This window comes from Lacerta agilis, chromosome 12, assembly GCF_009819535.1.
Source record: "Lacerta agilis isolate rLacAgi1 chromosome 12, rLacAgi1.pri, whole genome shotgun sequence".
NCBI classification, from domain to species: domain Eukaryota; kingdom Metazoa; phylum Chordata; class Lepidosauria; order Squamata; family Lacertidae; genus Lacerta; species Lacerta agilis.
The window spans coordinates 12,426,640-12,446,858 of record NC_046323.1 but is presented as its reverse complement, the minus strand read 5'-3'; the positions used below and the strand labels follow the sequence as shown (position 1 = coordinate 12,446,858).

The window sequence follows — 20,219 nt, the reverse complement described above, 5'->3', positions numbered from 1 at the left end:
AAAAAACAACAACTACTTAGCATTTAAGTTAGGGTTGCTAACTACTACTACTTTTTTGACAGGAGCCTTTTGCCATTATGTGTTGCTTGACAGACAACAAGCAGGCATTGTTTTTTCCTGTCATCAGGAAAAATTGTACCTGTCAATGCTTTCCTTCTGTGCTGCTGTAGAAGGCACAGAGCTTCTGCTCCTAAAACACAATATTTAATTTGCCTTTATTCAAATAAATAGTCAAAACAGACTTTGCATAGACAGTGGCTGAGCCAGTCTCTGTTCAAGGCAAAGTTTGTGCAAATATGTGTATTTCATAGTTCACATATTTTTAATTAGGTGACTCATGAACTGAACCAACCAACCAACCAACAAACAAACATTTGATAACAGTGAAAGAATGTCTGTGAATTTGAGTCTCTAATAATTGATAAATCCCAAATTACTTTAACTAAGGAAAGGTTAATCCCACTCTGGCTGAAGTACACAGTTTGTCTTTTTTGGGGGGATTGTGGTCAAACACAAATTATGTTGCCAGTAACTTGGGCTGCCACACGTCCTGATTTTCCAGGACATGTCCTGGAATTCACCTCTGAAAATGGTGTCCTCAGAGGCGTAGGAAGGCCAGGTGGTACCTGGTGCAGAAAATTTATTGTCACACACCCCACACACACATTGTTTGGTTTTTGTTTGTTTGTTTGTTTTTGCCTGCAAAAATGGTTTTACATTATTTCATATTTTCGTACAAAGGAATGTGGATTCTGGGCACTATGGGCACATACTTTTTAGGGAAGCTTTTAATGCATGATATTTTTGTATTTGATTTTTGTTGGAAGCCGCCCAGAGTGGCTGGGGAAATCCAGCCAGATGGGCGGGGTACAAATTATTATTATTATTATTATTATTATTATTATTATTATTATTATTATTATTTAAATCTACAGGATGCATTGTGTTTTGGCTTGTGTTATTTTATTTATATTTATTGTTTATTTATTTAATAAAACTTATTTTAAAAAACCTGCAAAGTGGTTTACCAAAACAAAAAACAAAAAAACACCACAGCAGTAAAATCAAGAAAAATTGGCTGTGTGCAGGGGGCAGGGCAAAGGCAAGGCAAGGCCTAATCTACTTGGCCTAGTCTCATTTTCTTCACATAGGCTGACTTTCCAGGACCCGGGAAGCCCAGCAGGGGGTAAGGCAGAAGGGTGGTTCATAAAAAACATGGTTTTTTTTAATCCCTGCTCCAAAGGTCTTATCTTACTAAACTAGGGATTATATAGCTATATCTGAAATTTCATGTATATCAGTTAATATCTTGACCCTGCTCCACTGAATTGAAATTTCAGCCTTCACGACATAGGAAAACGGCCAAGTAAACAGCTATTTTTGTGGAGGAGGGTCAATATATTAACTGATATGCATGAAATTTCATACATAGCTATATAATCCCTAGTGTAGTAAGATAAGACCTTCGAAGCAGGCATTTTCAAAAAAACAAAAGTTTTTAATGAACTGCCCTAGAAGGGCAGTAATTGTTCCTTGATAATTTGTCACCCCCCTCCATGATGTCACCTGGGCCAATCCACCCCGGCCCCCCTTTCCTACACCCCTGGGCGTCTTGGATTGTTTTTTTGGAAATCAGGCAAATGTCCTGGGAAACCGTCAACAGGGATTAAATCGTGCCAAACATTCCTTAAAAAAAGCTTTGGTTCCCCTAAAAAAAAAGAGAAAAGCTAAACAACTCTGTCCTGATTTTCACTTTTGGAGATAGTGTAACCCTACCAGTAACTATTTCTCAGGGAATGTTTGCTACATATCTCGTTCTCTGTTCTGATTTTGATTCAGCAACTTTCCATTTTGGTTCACTCCTTTGGTTCTCATATATGATGTTGTACTCAATTTGCCCGACAGGGAGAACCTGGGGATCCTGGAACGAAAGGACCAGCCGGCCCCCGTGGTCCACAAGGAATGAGGGTTTGTAATTTATCTTCATCTTACTCAAAGGGCCTGACTGAAAACCAAAAATGTCTTGGGCTCGAAGGGTGATGTGAATTGACGGTAGCCAACATGGTGCCTTTGTTGACCTCTGACTGCCATTAGCGTCAGCCAACATGGCCAAAGGTCAGGGGTGAAGGAAATTTGTAATCCAGAAACATCTGTCCCTGGTGTGTACAATGCAACAATTAAAATACCTTACCACAGAAAGCCAAATTTGGTGACTTCCGCAACAGCCCTGCCCCGAGTTCGCGATAAAACAAATATGTTTCATATACACTTTTTAATATATTCCCTCAAGAATTGACTAGGAACTTTTAAACATATCTCTTGCTTGTCTGCCCTAGGGGGATGAGGGAATTCCTGGATATGGTGCAGAAGGAAAGAAAGGATCAAAGGTAATTACATTAAAAAAAAACAAAAACCTGTGGATGAAATTTTGAGCTTGTTTTTATGCAGTTTGGAATTACTCCCAATTAATTACTGCAGATTTCCTTAAATGAGTGAAAAAGGCCATTATTATCATCGATAGAACCTACAGAGTGCATAGCATTGGGAAAGGAATACTGCCTGGAGATAACTTGCTGCATTAAATTCCTGTTTTGATATGACTGAGGAATCCTAATCCAAAGGGGTACAGTTCTGAGTCCCAGGGTTTTCAAAATGAGCATATAAGGGTCAGATATTTACTTGGCTGAAATCTAAAGGGGTTCTTTAAATGCAAGAAAAGGAAACACATACGCAATTTTAATAGATGTTTTTTTCTTGTGCAGTTTTCATTATTAAGAGAGAGATGCTGTTTTTCAAACCAAACTGTGCTTCTTCGTGAGTGGGTGGATGGTTTTAACACTATTTATATATATTAAGTTGGGAGCTAATTTTTACTTTGTGAATGTTGAATGTTAAACTATGATCTACAAAGGTAGTGTATGAATGAACTATGCTTGCTTGGGATGGACTAGAATCTCTTTGTCACTACAAAAACCACTTCTTATTTTTTAGCTTCTTGCTCGTATCTCAAAGTGATAACATTTTCCTGTTACGTTTCGTGATCGTTTCCTTCTATGCCTTGAGTTTATGCCTATATCCTCGGTTTTGTTGACGTTTTCTTGATTAAAAAATAGCAAAAGAAACATCCGTCTAGGAATTTTTACAGTGTTAATTATAAAATATATGCTTAAATTATAGGGAGAAGAAGGCTTCCCAGGAGAAATTGGAATGCAGGTACCCGTGTACATATATTCTGAGGGCCAAATCCCAACAAGGGATTCAATCCTGATGCAGTCATTATTAGCATTTCTGGTAATAAATTGAACTGACAGTATGCACTCTGCTTCCCAGTTCAGTGGCCACTGTGATGTCTATCATGGGAAGCCGAATAAGCAGGATATCTTACATTTTGGTTTTTTCTTTCTTTGCTAGGACAGTCATTTTTATCTTCTTTGTTTTCTATTCAATTCAACAGGGTGAATGTGGAAACCCAGGACCTCCTGGGGAACCAGGACCAAAAGGCATTAGGGGAAGAATGGTATGGTGAACAGCAATTTGAGGGTGTTGTTTTAAATGGTATTGTTGGTTAGTTTAGTTCTTACATGCCCTTCCTGTAGTACTTATTTTTCAGCTTCTGAGAAGACAGGATTGACAGACCCTCCAAGTGTCCCTATTTTCCAGGGACGTCCCTGATTTAGAGAAGCCATCCTGGTTTCTGATTTGATCCTGGAAAGTCCAACTTTCCCTTAGAATGTCCCTATTTTTATTGGAGGATATGGTAGGATGTCCCTATTTTCATGGGAGAAATGTTGGAGGGTATGGAGTTATCCGACCCCCCTCCCCCGAGCCATCTGAAGGCAATCCTTTATAGGGAAGGCCTTTTAATGTTTAATGTTTTTATATCTATTGGAAGCTTCCCAGAGCGGCTGGGGCAACCCAGTAAGATGTGTGGGGTATAAATAGCAAAATTATCATTATGGAATAGGACGTCCCTGTTCTCATCGGAGAAAAGTTGGAGGGTATGGATTAATCGTTATTTTCCCCTTTATGCTCTCCTTCCTTGAGGAGAAGGGGAACTGCAGGGGAACATGGCTCCTCAACCATTAGGTTTCTAAAGCCAATGGTGTTTTTGTGAGTTGTATTTGATGGCTCAACGCGGCTTATTTAAAAATGGCAGCATGAAATAATAAAGCTATCAAAAGCCAAGTACAAATACAGAATAACTGGACTCAGAATGCAAACACCTTGGTCATCCTGCAGCTTATTAAAAAAGTGCTCTTGGAGAAGAAAACTTTTGCTCCGCTTTCAGAAAGTTGGAGGGTTTGGATAGAATAGAATAGAATAGAATAGAATTTTATTTACGGCCATAGGCCCATAGGTTGGAGGGTTTGGATAGAGAGTCCCACCCGCCCCAAGAAGCATGTTCCATGAGCCTTTGAAAACTCTGTGCCACCGCAGATCTGAGACCTTTCAGCAGTGATTTCACTGGATCTGAAGACAGGTATGGAGGCTCAAAACTAGCACGGCCTTCAGGAACGCAGGTGCTCATGTTGAAACCACTGCTACAGAAAACAGCACTGGGACGTATAAACCAAAATGCATCATGTGGGAACTGCTCCTCGGTGTTGGGGCTGAAAGGTGGTATGAAAATGTGTTTATAAAATCAAATAAATAACCTCAGGGCCAGCTTTACCTGTGCTGCTGTAAGTGCCATGTGTAGAAACATCTAAAATTCCCCCACTATTCAGCCCTAGCAAAGAGCTATGACCAAGGGAAGCATCCAGATTTAGTATTTGTTTCCAAAAGAGATGGCGAGCTGTGACACAATGGCTCTGTCTCTGTACAGTATATATTAGTACTTGTTCAGCTGCTTTTCTGACAAGCTTTCACTCCTTAATATAATACTAATTGGGTGTCATTTCTGATGCCGGGAGGATCCTCGTCATCTGATATTTCTGGTGAATATTCAAATGTACCGTCTTTTTGATGTTGTACTTGAAACAGATTATCTATGTAACGTTTCTAGGGTACTCCAGGATTAAAAGGTGAGCCGGGTGGCCCAGGAGCATGGGGTCCTCCAGGACGTCCGGTATGTTTCGTTCTATAAACATTTGCTGCTTTATCTGCATCAGAAACAAGTCTAATTCTCCGAGTTGCTAGATTTCTAATGCGCTCGTCTTCTCAGGCCTATGAAGTGATCTGAGTTTTAGTAAAGTCATGCTCCCCATAGCTGTCAAGTTTTGGATTTGAAAATAAGGGATCAGCAGTCTCACCTACCCCGGGGACAGTCACATGTCAGTGGTGGGCGGAGCCAGAAGCAAAAGTGGGCAGAGCAGCAATGTAAACTCCAAGCGGGTTCGGGCAAAGAGGAGGGCAGCCAGCAAAGAGGAGGGCAGCCATGTGCTCTGCGCAATGGAGCCCCATCGTCTTCTTGTCTGATCCCATCAAAACAGGACAGGAAGCAGCAGCTTCTCAAAGGCAGCCAGGCTCCGCCCGCCAGCTAACCCTATTGGCTGGCTGAGGGGCTCGGCGGCAACGGATAAGGGCTGATGCAGGGGGAGGAATACACCCCCCTGTCAGCACGGGAAATAGCTCCCACTTGCTTTAAGGGCTAAGGCTTTTCTCGCCAAGTAGGCGAGGTCTTCCCACCCAGTCCCTGGCCAGCAGGGGAGGAGCTGCTTCCATTAAAAACAGGAAATTTAAGAGGAATAAAAAATAAGGGAGAGCAGCGGGAAACTGCTCAAAATAAGGGAGAATCCTGGGGAAAACGGGATACTTGACAGCACTGCCATCTGCAACCAACTGGGGCTTCTTAATGCAACAATTCCCATGATGCTGGTGAACCGCTTAGCAACTTTGATTCATCGGTTCTAGAGGACCACCTGTGCACTTTCGGAATTGGCGGCATTCTTGTCTAATAGCTCTTTTCTCAACTGTTGTACCAGTTTCAATTGCCGCTCACTCCTGCTACTTAACATTAATATGAAAGCAACAGCAGGAGTTGGGGAGAGAGCATTTTTACACCAGCCAAATGGTTTAAAACATTTTATATCAGTCAGTCAAGTAAACGCAGCAGCTGTTGCTTTAAACCAGGGTTAGAAGGCATTAAAACAAACCATGGCTAATGTTCACCTTAGGGTAGGCATAAAGTTACGTTGTGGCAAATGCTGTAGAAGGAAAGGAGAGATTTGCATTGGTTAGAGGAGGTGGAAAAATGCAAGGTGGGTATGGCTGAGCAGTTAACCATGGTTAAGAGATCAGAAAATGTTGCACCTGCTCTTGGCTTATAACATAGATGGCATGGGTTCATATGTTACGGCACCAACAAGACTCTTCTATCAGACAAATACCACCGGCTGACCAAATTAACCTTCGGTTCAACTTACAGTTCTCTGATCTCAACCTTATTCTTCTAGGGTCCAAAAGGCGAGAAGGGTCTGTCCTCATTTTCGGTACGTATACCTGGAATGCAGTATTTATGACGTGTGGGTGTTCCCCCCTTCCAGCCTTGAAGTGTAAGTCTCTTTGCAACCGTAAGGGATTGCAGGATCCACTTTTGTTTCTCATCCGTCACTCCTCACACCGCAGGGATATGATTTCAAAGTGAAGAAACGTGCATAAATATTAAAGACTATTCCAAAAGAAAGTTAATGTGAGCAATAATTAAGAACCTAAGAGCCTGCTGGATCAGGCCAATGGCTCATTTAGTCCAGCTGGTCAGCCATCGTGGTTAAGTAGCTTTGCTAGCCTTATCCTCCATGAATTTGTCAAATTCCTCTTTTAAATCTATTCAAGTTGATGCCCCTCACCTCCTGTAAAAGGAGTGAATCCAATAGGTTAGTTGTGTGAAGAAATGCTTTCGTTTATCTGTCCTGAATCTTCCAAAATTCAGCCTCCTTGAATTTCCCAAAGCTCCAGCCAGGGCTGGATTTAGGTTTGATGAGGCCCTAAGCTACTGAAGGGAATGGGCCCCTTTATATGCCAAGCTGTCCTTTGTCAACAACAAATTGTCACTGTTTTCTGTGTTGAATATATGCTATATGGTAATTTATGGACTTAATAGGTATCTAAAGCCATTTGCACATAACAAAATATGTGTTTTATCATATTTGTGTTTTTTTTAATCTTATATTTTGGAAATGTACATCCAAGGTTTTTTCCTTTAATTTTTTTTTGGGGGGGCAAGAGAGTGGGGCCCTAAGCTATAGCTTGTTTAGCTTATACAGTGGTACCTCGGGTTAAGAACTTAATTCGTTCTGGAGGTCCCTTCTTAACCTGAAACTGTTCTTAACCTGAAGCACCACTTTAGCTTAATGGGGCCTCCTGCTGCCGCTGCGCCGCCAGAGCACGATTTCTGTTCTTATCCTGAAGCAAAGTTCTTAACCTGGAGCGTTATTTCTGGGTTAGAGGAGTCTGTAACCTGAAGCGTCTGTAACCTGAGGTACCACTGTACGTTTAGCTTATACGTGGCTCTAGCATTGTGAGAAAGGCAGAAAAACCTTTCCCCTGCCGACTTTCCCAATGCCATGCATAAACAATTTATTCAATATACGGCCAACCCCTTTTAGATCAAATCTCAGATCAATTTTAAATTGCATTTATTATTGATTCTGTATGTGTCTTTTGTGTGTGTGTGCTGGTCGTTGACCGTAATAAAGTACTTACTTACTTTAAAAAAAAAAAATTATTCAATTTGCGACCAGAAAGAACACTCCACAGGGTACATCCACATAATGTGCCTTAAATAGGCATTATCAGCATCGCAGCACCAGAGGTATGCGATATGATAGCCTGAGTGTTGATAGCTACATTACGCAACGAGCATCATTAATGGGAGGGATTTAAACTTGGGTCTTCCCAGACCTGATTCAGCACCCTAATAATTACATTTTGGCTCTCAACATGCACTTCCTGCTTAGAAATCAGACATGTCTTCCGCTAACAACGTATCTGTTTTCATTTTCATTCCCGTGCCACCCCAGCCTTGTGAGCTCACTGAGTATCTGCGTGAACACAGCCGTAAGTTACTGCCCTCTTTTGAATTTTGATACCGAAAGGAGGAAGAACATCCTCGACAGAGCCCGGTTAAGATATTGACCACTTGCCTGCAATTACAATAAATAGTGGGGCTGAAAACTCTGGTTGGTTCAGTTAACAGTTTACAAAGGGCGATCTTCAGGCTACCGTTAGCACAATGCAATCTCATGTTGAGCTATGTATCCCAGGCAGTCATGGCGCATGCAAGTCATTCCTGTTCAAGAGAGCCTATACCACACAACTTCCTGTGCAGCCAAAACCACCCAGTCCAGGGTGGGCTGATGGGTAGTAGTAGCATGGCAGGGTGTGCTGGTCCAAGGGTAATCCAAGAAGCGAGGTCTGGGTCCGGTCCGAAGTCTAGGGAGTCAATGAGGGGTCAGTCCGATGAAGCTGTGGCAGGGTGCAGAGCAGGAAACTAGGCGAGAGCAGGAACAGGAACACAGGCAGGATGTGGCAAGCAGCAATGTTGCTCCCGCAACCTGGTGTGGGGTCTGACCGCCCTTTTATCTCTGCCGAGGTAATGGCCGGTCCCGATCCCGCGATGACTCACCACCCTGCCTCGCCTGAAGGCGAGCACTCCTCCTGCGAGTACTCAGGTCTCTCCTCCTTTCAGCCCTGAGTCTCTGCAGCTCAGGAGACGCCGGAGGGTTACTGGACCCAGGGGCTGCTTCAGCCTCTCCTCAGCCTCAGCCGGTAGTGGACCAGCTGTCAGCAGTGAGGTATCCTCAGCGCCTGGAGCCAGGATAGGCTCATGCCCCCGATTCGGCCCAGCTGGTGCTTGTTGCAGGGGAACCTGAGCAGACTGAGGCTCTTCAGGATCAGGCCCCAGAATAGGTTCAGCTGATGTCCACGGCACAAGAATCGGTGCGGACTGAGCCCCCTCTGATTCCGAGTCCGAGCCAGAGTCCCAGGCCATCACACAGGGTTAGATCTGGGAAGGTGGGCTCCTGAGAGATTCTCTTGGGCCTTTGGAACTGCATAAAACTGCGTAGTATGTAAATCAATTGACAGCCCCAATAAACAGCTTTGTAGTGTACATTTGAGACTCCGCCCACCAAAGGTCCCCTTTTTATACCATGGAGTCTTTGCATGGGATACAATTTGATGTGCGAAAGTTGGCAGGGGGAGGGCTCTGATCATCAAGATATCACATAAAAGCAAATGCACATTAATTTAATAATTGAATCTATTTGTTCTTTTGAATTATAATTTCTCCTGTATATTTCTATTCTGCAATCTTTACCTACTGTTGAAAATTAGGGATTAATTTATTTTATGATTTAAATTAACCTTATTATCCAAATACGTAGCCCTCCTGATTAGGGAAAGTGTGCCATTAATAACTGTGCTTTTCTCTCTTTTAAAGTTTTCAAGGGAATCTAATTTGGAACCATATCTTTTTCTTTCCTCTTTCTGTTTAGCTTGTTGGAGGGGTGAGTATCGCACCAATTGTTGTTGTTGTTGTTGCTCCACTTCCAAACCAGTGCTTTTTAAGCATTGCTCCGCATGGCAGTATTTGCAGTGGCACAATTAACTTGTTATCATTTCTAGGTAGTAATAATGGGCAGCTCCCAAGAGAATACAGTATTAACAACACAATCAAACTCTAAAAATGTCCCTAAACAAGGCTGGCTTCATATGTCTTCTAAAAGTCAGGTAGTTGCTTATTTCCTTGACATCTGATGGGAGGGCGTTCCACAGGGCAGGTGCCACCACCTAGAAGGCCCTCTGCATGGTTCCCTGTGACCTCACTTCTCACAGTAAGGGAACCGCCAGAAGGCCCTCAGCACTGGAGCTCCGAGGCTGAACAATGGGGTGGAGAAGCTCCTGTTTAGAGCTTTAAAGGTCAGCACCAACACTTTTAATTGTGCTTGGAAACGTACGTAGTATGTGATCCAGGCTGAATTAAGCCCATTTTAATCCCTAACGATTTTAATAGAACAGGCAAATTCTTGCTTACATCTCTCTCATTAAAACAAATGGCATTTCTCAAAAGTGTTGATATTTGATTGGATGGTGCCCTGTTGTTGTTGTTCAGTCATTCAGTCGTGCCAGGCACGCCTATTCTTCACTGCCTCCTGCAGTTTGGCCAAACTCATGTTAGTAGCTTCGAGAACACTGTCCAACCATCTCATCCTCTGTCGTCCCCTTCTCCTTGTGCCCTCCATCTTTCCCAACATCAGGGTCTTTTCCAGGGAGTCTTCTCTTCTCATGAGGTGGCCAAAGTACTGGAGCCTCAACTTCAGGATCTGTCCTTCCAGTGAGCACTCAGGGCTGATTTCTTTAAGAATGGATAGGTTTGATCTTCTTGCAGTCCAATTATTTTAAACATGCTACTCAAAACCTTATTTTGCATTCTAGGAACATTGGAGTGCCCGGTATATCCGACAGACTTAGTATTTGCCTTGGATGTATCTCAAGATACGACACCCCAGATATTTGAGCAGATGAGAGAGATGGTCATAGCAGTTGTGAACAAAACCCAAATAAGGGAAAGCAACTGCCCAGTGGGAGCCAGAGTCGCCGTTGTGTCCTACAGCTCTGATACCCACTATCTGATCCGCTTCTCGGACTTCCACAACAAGCAACGTTTGCTGCAGGAGCTAACTCAGCTTTCTTACCGGAGGTCAACGAGCAGGCGTGACACTGGCGCGTCCATGAGGTTCGTTGCCAGGAATGTTTTCAAGAGAACTCTCCCAGGTGCTAACATGAGAAAAGTTGCTGTCTTCTTCAGCAACGGCCAATCTGACAATGGAGATTCTCTCAGCACAGCAGTCCTGGAGTTCAGTGCGTTCAACATCCACCCAGTGGTCATTGCTTTTAAAAATATCCCTAGCATCAATCGTGCTTTTTTGGTAAGAAACTATTGCCTCTTTCTTCCTTGCATTCGGAACTGTCTCAAGGGCTCGTTGGACCTTTTAAACATCGAGGAAGTTTTACATGTTGGACCGTTGCAATTAGTGCTGGCTGAAAGTCGCCCTTTATTTCTTGTAAAACTCCCCACCTGGCACCTCCATACAAGCGCTCATTTGTTTTCTCGCTCTTTGACTGGTGCGAGAAAATCTCTGTGAAATTTCTTGGGAGGATGCTGGGGTTTAAAAGGCACGTTTGTTTTCTCGCTCTTTGACTGGTGCGAGAAAATCTCTGTGAAATTTCTTGGGAGGATGCTGGGGTTTAAAAGGCACGTTTCTCAGCTACCTGTGCCATCCAATAAGCCCATGAGATGATATCACCATGACGTTACTGTCATTGAATTCTACTCAGTATTGATCCAGAGTAGATTCCAATGTATAGTTAGCAGAGTAAAAACTTAAACACGCTGCAGGATTCCCCCAAAATAGACCAGAGGCAATTGTATTTCATCCAGCAGAGATTTACTGCTACTGAAGGCAAATGAGCATAATGGTCACAAATCCAATATATTCAGGGTTGGCACTGTCCATAAGAAACCCAGTTGCAGTATACTTAAGTTAAACTTACAATAACTTATAATAAGGCTAAAACTTAACACTAAACATACTATGTACAGAACACCACACCAGAAGGAAGAGAGATAGAGCAAGTGAAACCCAGGCTCCTTCTCGCCTTATTATTATAGTCAGCATGACCTTGACAGAAGACATAAGAGGACCAGTTTAAGCCAGCTGTACTCTGCTTCTATGAAGGAATAACTCAAATATCATGAACCATCTGCTTGTTTCTTTCATGCAGAGAAGCTTCCATAACCCTCTTGAATTAATTAGAATAGGAAAGATCTCTACACATCAGATCAATACTTTCTGCACTAAGAAATGCAAACTGGCAGTTGCATCCTCCTGGGAGCTTTCTGGGAAGCATGGGCGAGGAAGGCGGACTGATGTGGACAGGATCACAACTCTTACCCTCTGCTTGATAAGTTATACACCTATTTAAATCTCATATTCTTTCAGATAGATGACACAAGACTGTTTCAAGTTATCAATATTCAACCTGAGAGCGATTATACTCCGGCCTTAAAAAAACTTCAGTCGTGTGTACTTTGCTATGGTGAGAGCACATGAAAACAGCATGCGAACCAGCATGCGAACTTCCATTCACAGTTTCTCTTCTCCCTGCACATATTGTATTATTAAAACGTCTGTGTTTCCCTTTCCAGACAAATGCAAACCAGATAACTCTTGCATCCGCGCCGAAACCCTCCGTCCTAGGGGCTACGTGGACGCCGCTTTCCTTTTGGAAAATTCAAGGAAAATAAGCCCGGTTGAATTTCAGAAACTGAAAGATTTTCTAAGCGCAGCGCTCGACAGCTTTGACATCTCTGCGGAACCAGAGACCTCTTTGACAGGGGACAGGGTGGCTGTGTTGAGCCATGCTCCTCCAGAATTCAGGCCCAAAACCCAGAGGAGCCCAGTAGAGATCGAGTTTGACTTTTTGACTTATGGCAGTAAAATACGAATGAAGAGACACATCCAGGAGTCTATCCAGCAGCTAAATGGAGCGGCTGCTGTTGGCCATGCCATACAGTGGACCGTTAGCAACATCTTTACTGAAGCACCCAACCAGAGAAAATACAAGGCTATCTTTGTTGTTTCTGTTGGAGGAACAAGTCAATGGGACAAGGAAGTGCTGAGGGATGCAGCTCTGAGAGCCAAGTGCCTGGGCTACGCACTCTTTGTGCTTTCATTGGGGGATGAATATGACGATGTGGAAATTGAAGAACTAGCAAGCCCGCCCCTGGAACATCACTTGGTGCAGCTTGGACGAATTCACAAGGCTGAACTTGGATATGCAGTGAAGTTTCTGAAGCCATTTGTACGCCTCCTTAAGAGTAAGTCATTCTACTGTTGCTGACTTTGCTTTATATAGAGAAACAGCTTTGTATTTAGAAGGGAAATCCCCTAAATGCTTCCAGATGACAAGGAACCAATTCAGTCCAGCATTTATCCCTAGTGTTTACTGAGGCATCTGGAAGAAAAATACATTCCTAGAAATAAAAATTGTGTCATTGAATATTGGGCGAATGATTGATCTGACGCTGAATTATAGTTGGCTTTTCAGACCTTTGGGTTAAAGTTAGCTTTCATAGTGACGACACCTATTATTTAAGGTTGTTACAGCCTGAATGGTTTGTCTGAATATGATTCCCAGGCCAAACAATGCTGAGCAGTGGACTTTCAAATTTTGCCAACAGCATTTCTGCCAGTCCCAGTGGAGTCAGAGCTGTGCTGTTCGCGAAACCCTTCAGTGAATGAGCCCATTTTTATTTTTTAAAAAATAAGAGCTAAATTTAAAGCCCCTAATATTTGAACTTGTTTCCTCCCATCTTGCACCAGAATGACAGTGAAAAAGAGAAATATAAAGTATCCAGGTCACAAGCTAGCTTGAGTTTGGCAGGCCTCGAGATTGTGCTTGCCAAATTTTGGTAAGCCTGTGATCAAAACACATTATAGATTACACAGGCTGTTGCATGCCCCCATCTTTGTGAGCATTTATTATGCCAAAGGAAAAGAAATTGTGCAAGTCCCCAACAGATGGTCCATTTCAACTTGGTTCCAGATGCTGTGTAATCATTTGGAATATTATTACGGTTAGACATAGCAGTTAGTGGTACAGAACATGCACATTCAGTCTCTTGCATCTCCATTGAAAGGATCTCCGTTAAGGATCTCAGGCAGCAAAGGCTGGGGAAAACCTGTACTGTACTAGAGACCTTGGAGAATCACTAAACCAAAACAAACCACCACAAACTGGCTAATAAATGTAAAAAGGAATTTACTAGGATAATAGCTGAATAAAGGTTAACTAATGACCATTCACACAACCAAAAACATATTACAATGCCATGTGTAGATCAATACTGGTTCTGCCAAACACATGGAATAGATTATATCCTCAGTGAACGTTCCAATGTCTGAATAACTGAACCATTCAACAAGTGGCTAAGGTCTAAGCATAGAACAGTACCCTGATGCCAACAGAAAAATGTAAAGAGGGTTCAAAACAGTTTATAACAGATTAACTAAATGGAGAGTTCTTCATTAGGTCTAAGGTTGACACCGCCCTGATGAAATTAACATGGGTGGTTGAAGGAAGGAGCTGGATGAAATGTTCCTCCGTAGGTCTTATATAACTACCACCATGACGAAGTCAACACAGGTGGGCGAGTAAAAGAAGACCTGTCCTCCAGATTAGCAACAGGTTTCACCACAAAGCTTCATCAGTTTGAGGCTAATCAGACAGAACTGTTAACACAAAATAAGAAAATATTCACAGGCACAGCCCACCTGTGTTGACTTCGTCATGGTGGTGTCAACCTTAGACCTACTGAAGAACTCTCCATTTAGTTCATCTTATATAAACTGTTTTGAACCTTCAGGTATACAGGACCGAGGCCGTTTGTAACATGTTTTTGGTTGTGTGAATGGTCATTAGTTAACCTTTATTCAGCTATTATCCTAGTAAATTCCTTTTTACATTTATTAGCCAGTTTGTGGTGGTTAGTTTTGGTTTATTGTTACATTATTATCACCACTTTGATACTTTGTTTAGTTTGTCTTGGAGAATCACTGCCTTTTGGAGCCAATAGTGCTCAGTGAGATAATCCAGTACAAAAAAAGATGCTTATATCTAAGCAGGGGCTGAAACAATGAAGTCTGCTTCACACAACTCAACTGTCCTGAATTAAGCAGGACATCATGGATTCGCAGAAGCTGCCACAGCTTCTGTTTGAAATATGTGATGTCAGCCTCTGCCATAGGCTACACTGCCGTTGTGGCCAACCACCACCACCGCCATATTCCCGGAAACGGGTGCAACGCAACTGGAAGAACACTTATGGTGCCTGCGGCAAGGCCAAGTAGGTTGCAGAAATGGGCAGCAAGTAGGCTGAGGCCTAGCTGTGGCAGTGGCAGAGGAGGAGCAGGAGGAGCTGGTGAAGGGAAGGCTGCGGCAGGAGGGGGCAGCTGGGGCACAAAGATTAGGAAGGGTTGGTGGGAGAAAGAGTGCAAGAATTGGGGGGGTGGGTTGCAAAAAGAGTGCACAGACCGGGTGGGGTGTGGCAGAAAGCATGCACCGATGTCCCAAAATGTTGGACGGTTTGCTGCAGAGGATGGAAGACTTCACCCAACCTTGTCTGCTAAGTGTTTGCGTGAAAAGGACTGCAGTTCATTGCTCGCATCGTAGCTCTGCTTATCACTTCCCACCTATTGTGCCATATGTCTTGACAGGTGAAATGAACAAGTATCCGCAAGCACAGCTCAAGAGAAAATGTACAAGCATTAGCGAACAAAGGCCTCTGTATGGTCCACCCAAGCGCATGTGAGTTTGTTTCCAGACATTATTTTCCACTTTGATATATATCCACTCGTACAGTCATACCTCGGGTTACGGCCGCTTCAGGTTGCGTTTTTTCATGTTAGGAACGTGGCAAACCCAGAAGTGTTTACTTACGGGTTTTGCTGCGCACACACGTGCAGAAGCTTTCTGCGCTGTTCGCGCATGCGCAGAAGCGCTGTGTCAGTGCTTCGCGCATGCACAAAAGAGCCGCTCTGGTTGTGGGCTTTTCGGGGTGCGAATGGCACCCCGGAACGGATCGTGTACGCAACCAGAGGTACCACTGTATGTCCATGACCTATACTCTTATGGGAGCTGGGCTGGCCTTCAACTAAGTCTAAATGAGTTGCAAGTCTGACTCACATTTGCTTTGTGCGTATTGTTACTCCAGGAAACAATGGCTGATCATGGCTGCTAGTTTTGCTACAGACTTCACTGAAATGGCCCCTCTCCACATTGCCATCTCTTGCCAATCGTGCAGGAGAAACAGAGAAGCATCAATATAGCAGCACTGGCAGCTGATCTGCAGGGCTTGGAGATGAGCTTCAGCTCTCATGCAACAGCTCAGATCCTGCACCTGTCAGCACCTTACCCTTTATATATGCTCCATAGAAAAAGAAGGGGGATATAACAATTGGCCGCTAGTAAAACGCTGGATGGAGACAGGGAAAGAGTAGCTTTACTTCAAAGCAATTCTGTGCTAATCCTCTGCATTGCATTAGAACCCTTGCAAACACATTGATCCCAGACTCTATTTTGTTGTTGCATACCTAGTTTTGCTGTTGACAACACTATGTCAAACGGAGCTATGCTTCTAGATGCCGAATCTGCTTTTTTGGAGCCCACACCATATGATTTCGTAACCCCTGGAAATCCCTTCAGCAGTGGACAGCAGATCATTGTAAGTAGAATTTCTTTGTCCCATAATGATGCTTGAAAACCCCCAAAACAAATAAAATTATTCTTGCCGTTCCATGTAGCATTGACTGATGACTTGCCCTTTTTGTCAGTCCCTATTCCATGTGTAGAGAGCTTTTTTAAAAAAAAATACAATTTTGATTTTTACAAATTCATTCACAGAAGTAGTATGATTACAATTAATAAATTTTACACAAGATTCTTCTGAACCTCAACACTCCCCTCCTCCCCTCCGTGGGTTCTTTAAATAACTTTTTTGTTTTAATTGCGTATGATAAGTCCATCTAATTTACACTCCTCCATTGTATCCAAAATCTATGTATCATTGCAAGAGTTATGTAAGCCTGCAAAAGAGTTCAAGTGTTAACAGTGGTCTTTCAAATACAATATATATTTGTCCTATTCCTTGTTGCAGTTCTGATCCTCCTGATTTCTGATTTTCCCGGTTAATCTTGCCATCTCTGCATAGTCCAATAGTTTCATCTCCCAGTCTGCCGTAGTAGGTATCTTTCCAACCCTGGGCAAGAAGCATCCTTGCAGCTGTTGTAGCGTACGCAGACAGTCTTTTCAGTTCTTTTCGTATCTCTGCACCTACAATTCCTAACAAAAGGGCTTCTGGTTTTTTGTTTTTTTTACAAAAGCTGTTTTATTTTTTTTAATTCATTGCATATCATTTCCCAGAATTCCTTTATCACTTTACAGTTCCACCACATATGATAGAAGGTGCCTTCCTTTTCCTTACATTTCCAACAAACATTTCCATGGGTAGAGAGCTTTACCTGCTGAGCATCATCTGCATCATGCCCTAAAGTTCAGCAGGTAACATTATTCTCCTTCCCTTTTCAGGTACCTGGAAATTAGCAACGTGTTTGGGTTGGAAACTATGCCTCTGCAGCAACTTGTGAAGTACTGCACTCCCATTTCTATTGCCGTCGTTGCTAATGACTTTGCTCATTGATTCATTTGTTCAGGAACTGATAACAAATCTCTATTAAAAACAAAGACAAATTGAAGACAATTTTGGGAGGGTGCAAAGTGATGGTTCTGACAAGACAGGCTGAAGAATGAAGTACGGTATGTTTTCATGTACATTAGAAGGTTTTCATCTGTGAATCCACCTCCTGCTTGTTTTGAATTTCCTTTAGAAGAGTGAAAATAACGGAGCGTAGAAGCCACAGTTACTTTGTTGTTTCCAGAGGTTTTCTGGCTTTTAGCCTAATAAATGCACAAACTGATGTGCTGTATTTTGTAGTTGGGAGCTTGCTAACCTATTCAGCACTGTTGAGTTTGCTATATGGAATATGTCCATACTTGCAAGTGTCTCTTAGCTATGACGTCATCAGTGATAGTTCCCTCTTTCCCACTTGCGGAGACCTGAACCATTTGTAATAACTCTTCTTAAAAGTTTGTTTTGTTTCCTAATTGAGTTTCTTAGTGTCCTTGGATAGCTGTGCTCTCTGATGACAGTCCAGCCCCAAACCTTTTTTTGAATGCTAATCTGATGTTGTGATGCAATAGCAGTGAAAGGTTGCATTTTTGTACGGCAGGTTCTTTAATTTTGTGCTAATTTTGTACATGGGATGGTATGATGTTGTGTGGCATCTCAGCAATAATCTCTGGAGATTTGCTCATTTCACTGTGACACTCGTTTCTAATCTGCACTTTGGACTTGAGGTAGCAGGGGGAACGCATGCCATCTCTGTGTGCCGTGCAAGTGTCCAACTGGCTGAGTCAGCAGACTGAAACCTTGTCCCCCATCAGGGATCCCCCTTTCGTTCTATCCCAGATAGCTCAGTGGTTGTGGGTTGTAAAGGGGCTACAAATCGATGCAAGAATGTGTGCAAATAAAGTTGATCTCGGAATCAAAACGGGTGAAATTATGCTACGTGTATCTGAGCCATTTCTGTGTCTTCAGTCCTATAAGAAGGTACAGCTTGATAGTTATAACTACCAGCCACAGAAAGTACTTCCAGGTGGGCTTTGTGGTGGGATGAGTGTTCCTCATGGTGCTATGTGATAATAACACTTATCTATTATCTTGTTTTAAAAGGAGAAATAAAACACAGCCCAAATACAAAGAGAGAAGCTCTTCTTGCAATTCATTGGGAACCCCTGTGCCAATACAAACTGCACTGTCTGAAGGACCGTAGCTTCCCCATCCCAAAATAAGAGAACACCATAAATATTTTTTTTTTTCCTCACCACTGCCAATGCCATATTTTGTGACAGTGGACTTGGGTGGCTGGGGAAGGGGGCAAAGGCGACCTTTTGGGAATTTGGCTGAGAAAGGGCAGGGGATGGTGAAAGGAAGGCAAATCAGGGGGAGATATTCATGGGCAGCAGGGTTTATCAGAAAGGATAAACGTTTCCTTAAATTTAATTGCTCTGTTTCCATGTGTGGTAATGGAGCTGCAACAATGACCGGCCCAGTGGGCCTCTAGGTTTCTCCATCTCATGATGTGCCAGTTACAGGTAGGTAGCCGTGTTGGTCTGCCATGGTCAAAACAAAATAAAAAATAAAAAATTCCTTCCAGTAGCACCTTAGAGACCAACTAAGTTTGTTCTTGGTATGAGCTTTCGTGTGAACCAAGGAGATAAGTAATTATACAGCCTTCAGGTGGCATCTGAAGGTATCTTCCCTGTATAGGGAAGTGTTTTTTTAATGTTTTTTAATGGTTTTTATATATGTTGGAATGTGCTCAGAATAGCTGGGGCAACCCAGTCAGATGGGTGGTGTATAAATAATAAAATTATTGTAATTATGGAATAGGACGTCCCTATATTCATCAGGTAAGTGTTGGGAGAGTATGCAATCTGCGCCTCAACATAACAAACAAAATTGACATCAGGTGCTAAACACAGGCTTGGAATCCTGCTCTCCAGATCTGGGGAAGATTGGTCAGCCCAAAGGTCACATCTCACTTCCCGGGGGGCTATGTGGCAGTGGTGGGCAGGGCCAGAGACAAAAGTGGGCGGGGCTACTGAAGTGAATCTTAACTTTGTACAGTAGGCTCATTTCTTCACTCTCACACACTTTCATCTACCTTCCAGTAACGCAAGAAGCATTATCGCATCTCAAGGGCATATTCCAGTGAGGCAGAAAACTCAAGGGCCGTGTAAAGCAGGGTTTCCCATCCCTCAGTTGCAGCAACACATTTTCAGGCATTCCTTCATTCACTCTTGAGCAGCTTGAGGTGATCAGATGACTAAATACTGAGGCTAGAACAAAGCTGTTATCTCCCCTTGAGGGGGAAAACCGCCACTTAGAATAGTGCTTCAGCTTAGAGAGAAATCAGTTCTGCACCATGGATATTAAAAACAATTGTCAAACAAGTGGATTTATTGTCTTTTTTTAAAAAAAAAAACACTAATTCTGGAATTTAAACAAGACCATGTGGCTATAAACATGACAACATTCCCCAGGGCCTCCTCCCTCCCCACCATCCTACATGATTTTATTAGATGCGAAATGTTAAACACATCTGTTAACATGTCAAACTGGGATATATTTGCTTAAGGGCTCCGCCTTGGGATTATTTTTAAACTAAAGGATGAGTAAAAATCCCTTAAACCAAATAAATCACTGTATCATTCTGAAGCGTAAAAAAAAAAGTTGAGCGGAAGAAGGACGTTTAATTCCAAAGATATTCACACAAAAGATTTTTTTGCTTCAAACGGCCCAACCATTACAGCTCACCCAACTCATCCAAAAGTTTTATTGGAAACCCTCCACCCCTCAATCCTACATCCTCCAGTTGATAAACATCCTGATGTATGTCATTGTGCCATAGCAAGTCATGTTTTATGTGGGTTGGATTTCCATGCCACATTATAATGTTTGTAGACAGAAACCTCACGGATCCTGCTGGTTACTGTACGAAGGCACTATCAATGCGGTGTGCGCCTCAGCTACAGGGCTACAGTGACTAAGATGTGCCTCTGGTGTGTGCAATCTGGTCTGAAGCATAGGGGGA

General features: G+C 42.8%; 1 protein-coding gene across 1 annotated transcript in view; it reads left to right on the top strand.

Annotated features, from left to right (window-relative positions):
• LOC117055954 (collagen alpha-6(VI) chain-like) overlaps positions 1-18,125 on the top strand; it is a 55,668-nt gene extending 37,543 nt beyond the window's left edge. Inside the window, exons 25-38 of the mRNA XM_033165922.1 lie at positions 1,906-1,968; positions 2,337-2,387; positions 3,178-3,213; positions 3,455-3,517; positions 5,006-5,068; positions 6,396-6,431; positions 7,962-7,998; positions 9,438-9,449; positions 10,378-10,871; positions 11,946-12,042; positions 12,152-12,823; positions 15,222-15,312; positions 16,102-16,228; positions 17,092-18,125. Coding sequence (XP_033021813.1) covers positions 1,906-1,968; positions 2,337-2,387; positions 3,178-3,213; positions 3,455-3,517; positions 5,006-5,068; positions 6,396-6,431; positions 7,962-7,998; positions 9,438-9,449; positions 10,378-10,871; positions 11,946-12,042; positions 12,152-12,823; positions 15,222-15,312; positions 16,102-16,228; positions 17,092-17,106 — 1,857 coding nt within the window. The 3' untranslated portion in view covers positions 17,107-18,125. The remainder of the gene's footprint in view (positions 1-1,905; positions 1,969-2,336; positions 2,388-3,177; positions 3,214-3,454; positions 3,518-5,005; positions 5,069-6,395; positions 6,432-7,961; positions 7,999-9,437; positions 9,450-10,377; positions 10,872-11,945; positions 12,043-12,151; positions 12,824-15,221; positions 15,313-16,101; positions 16,229-17,091) is intronic.
• The last annotated feature ends 2,094 nt before the right edge of the window (positions 18,126-20,219 follow it).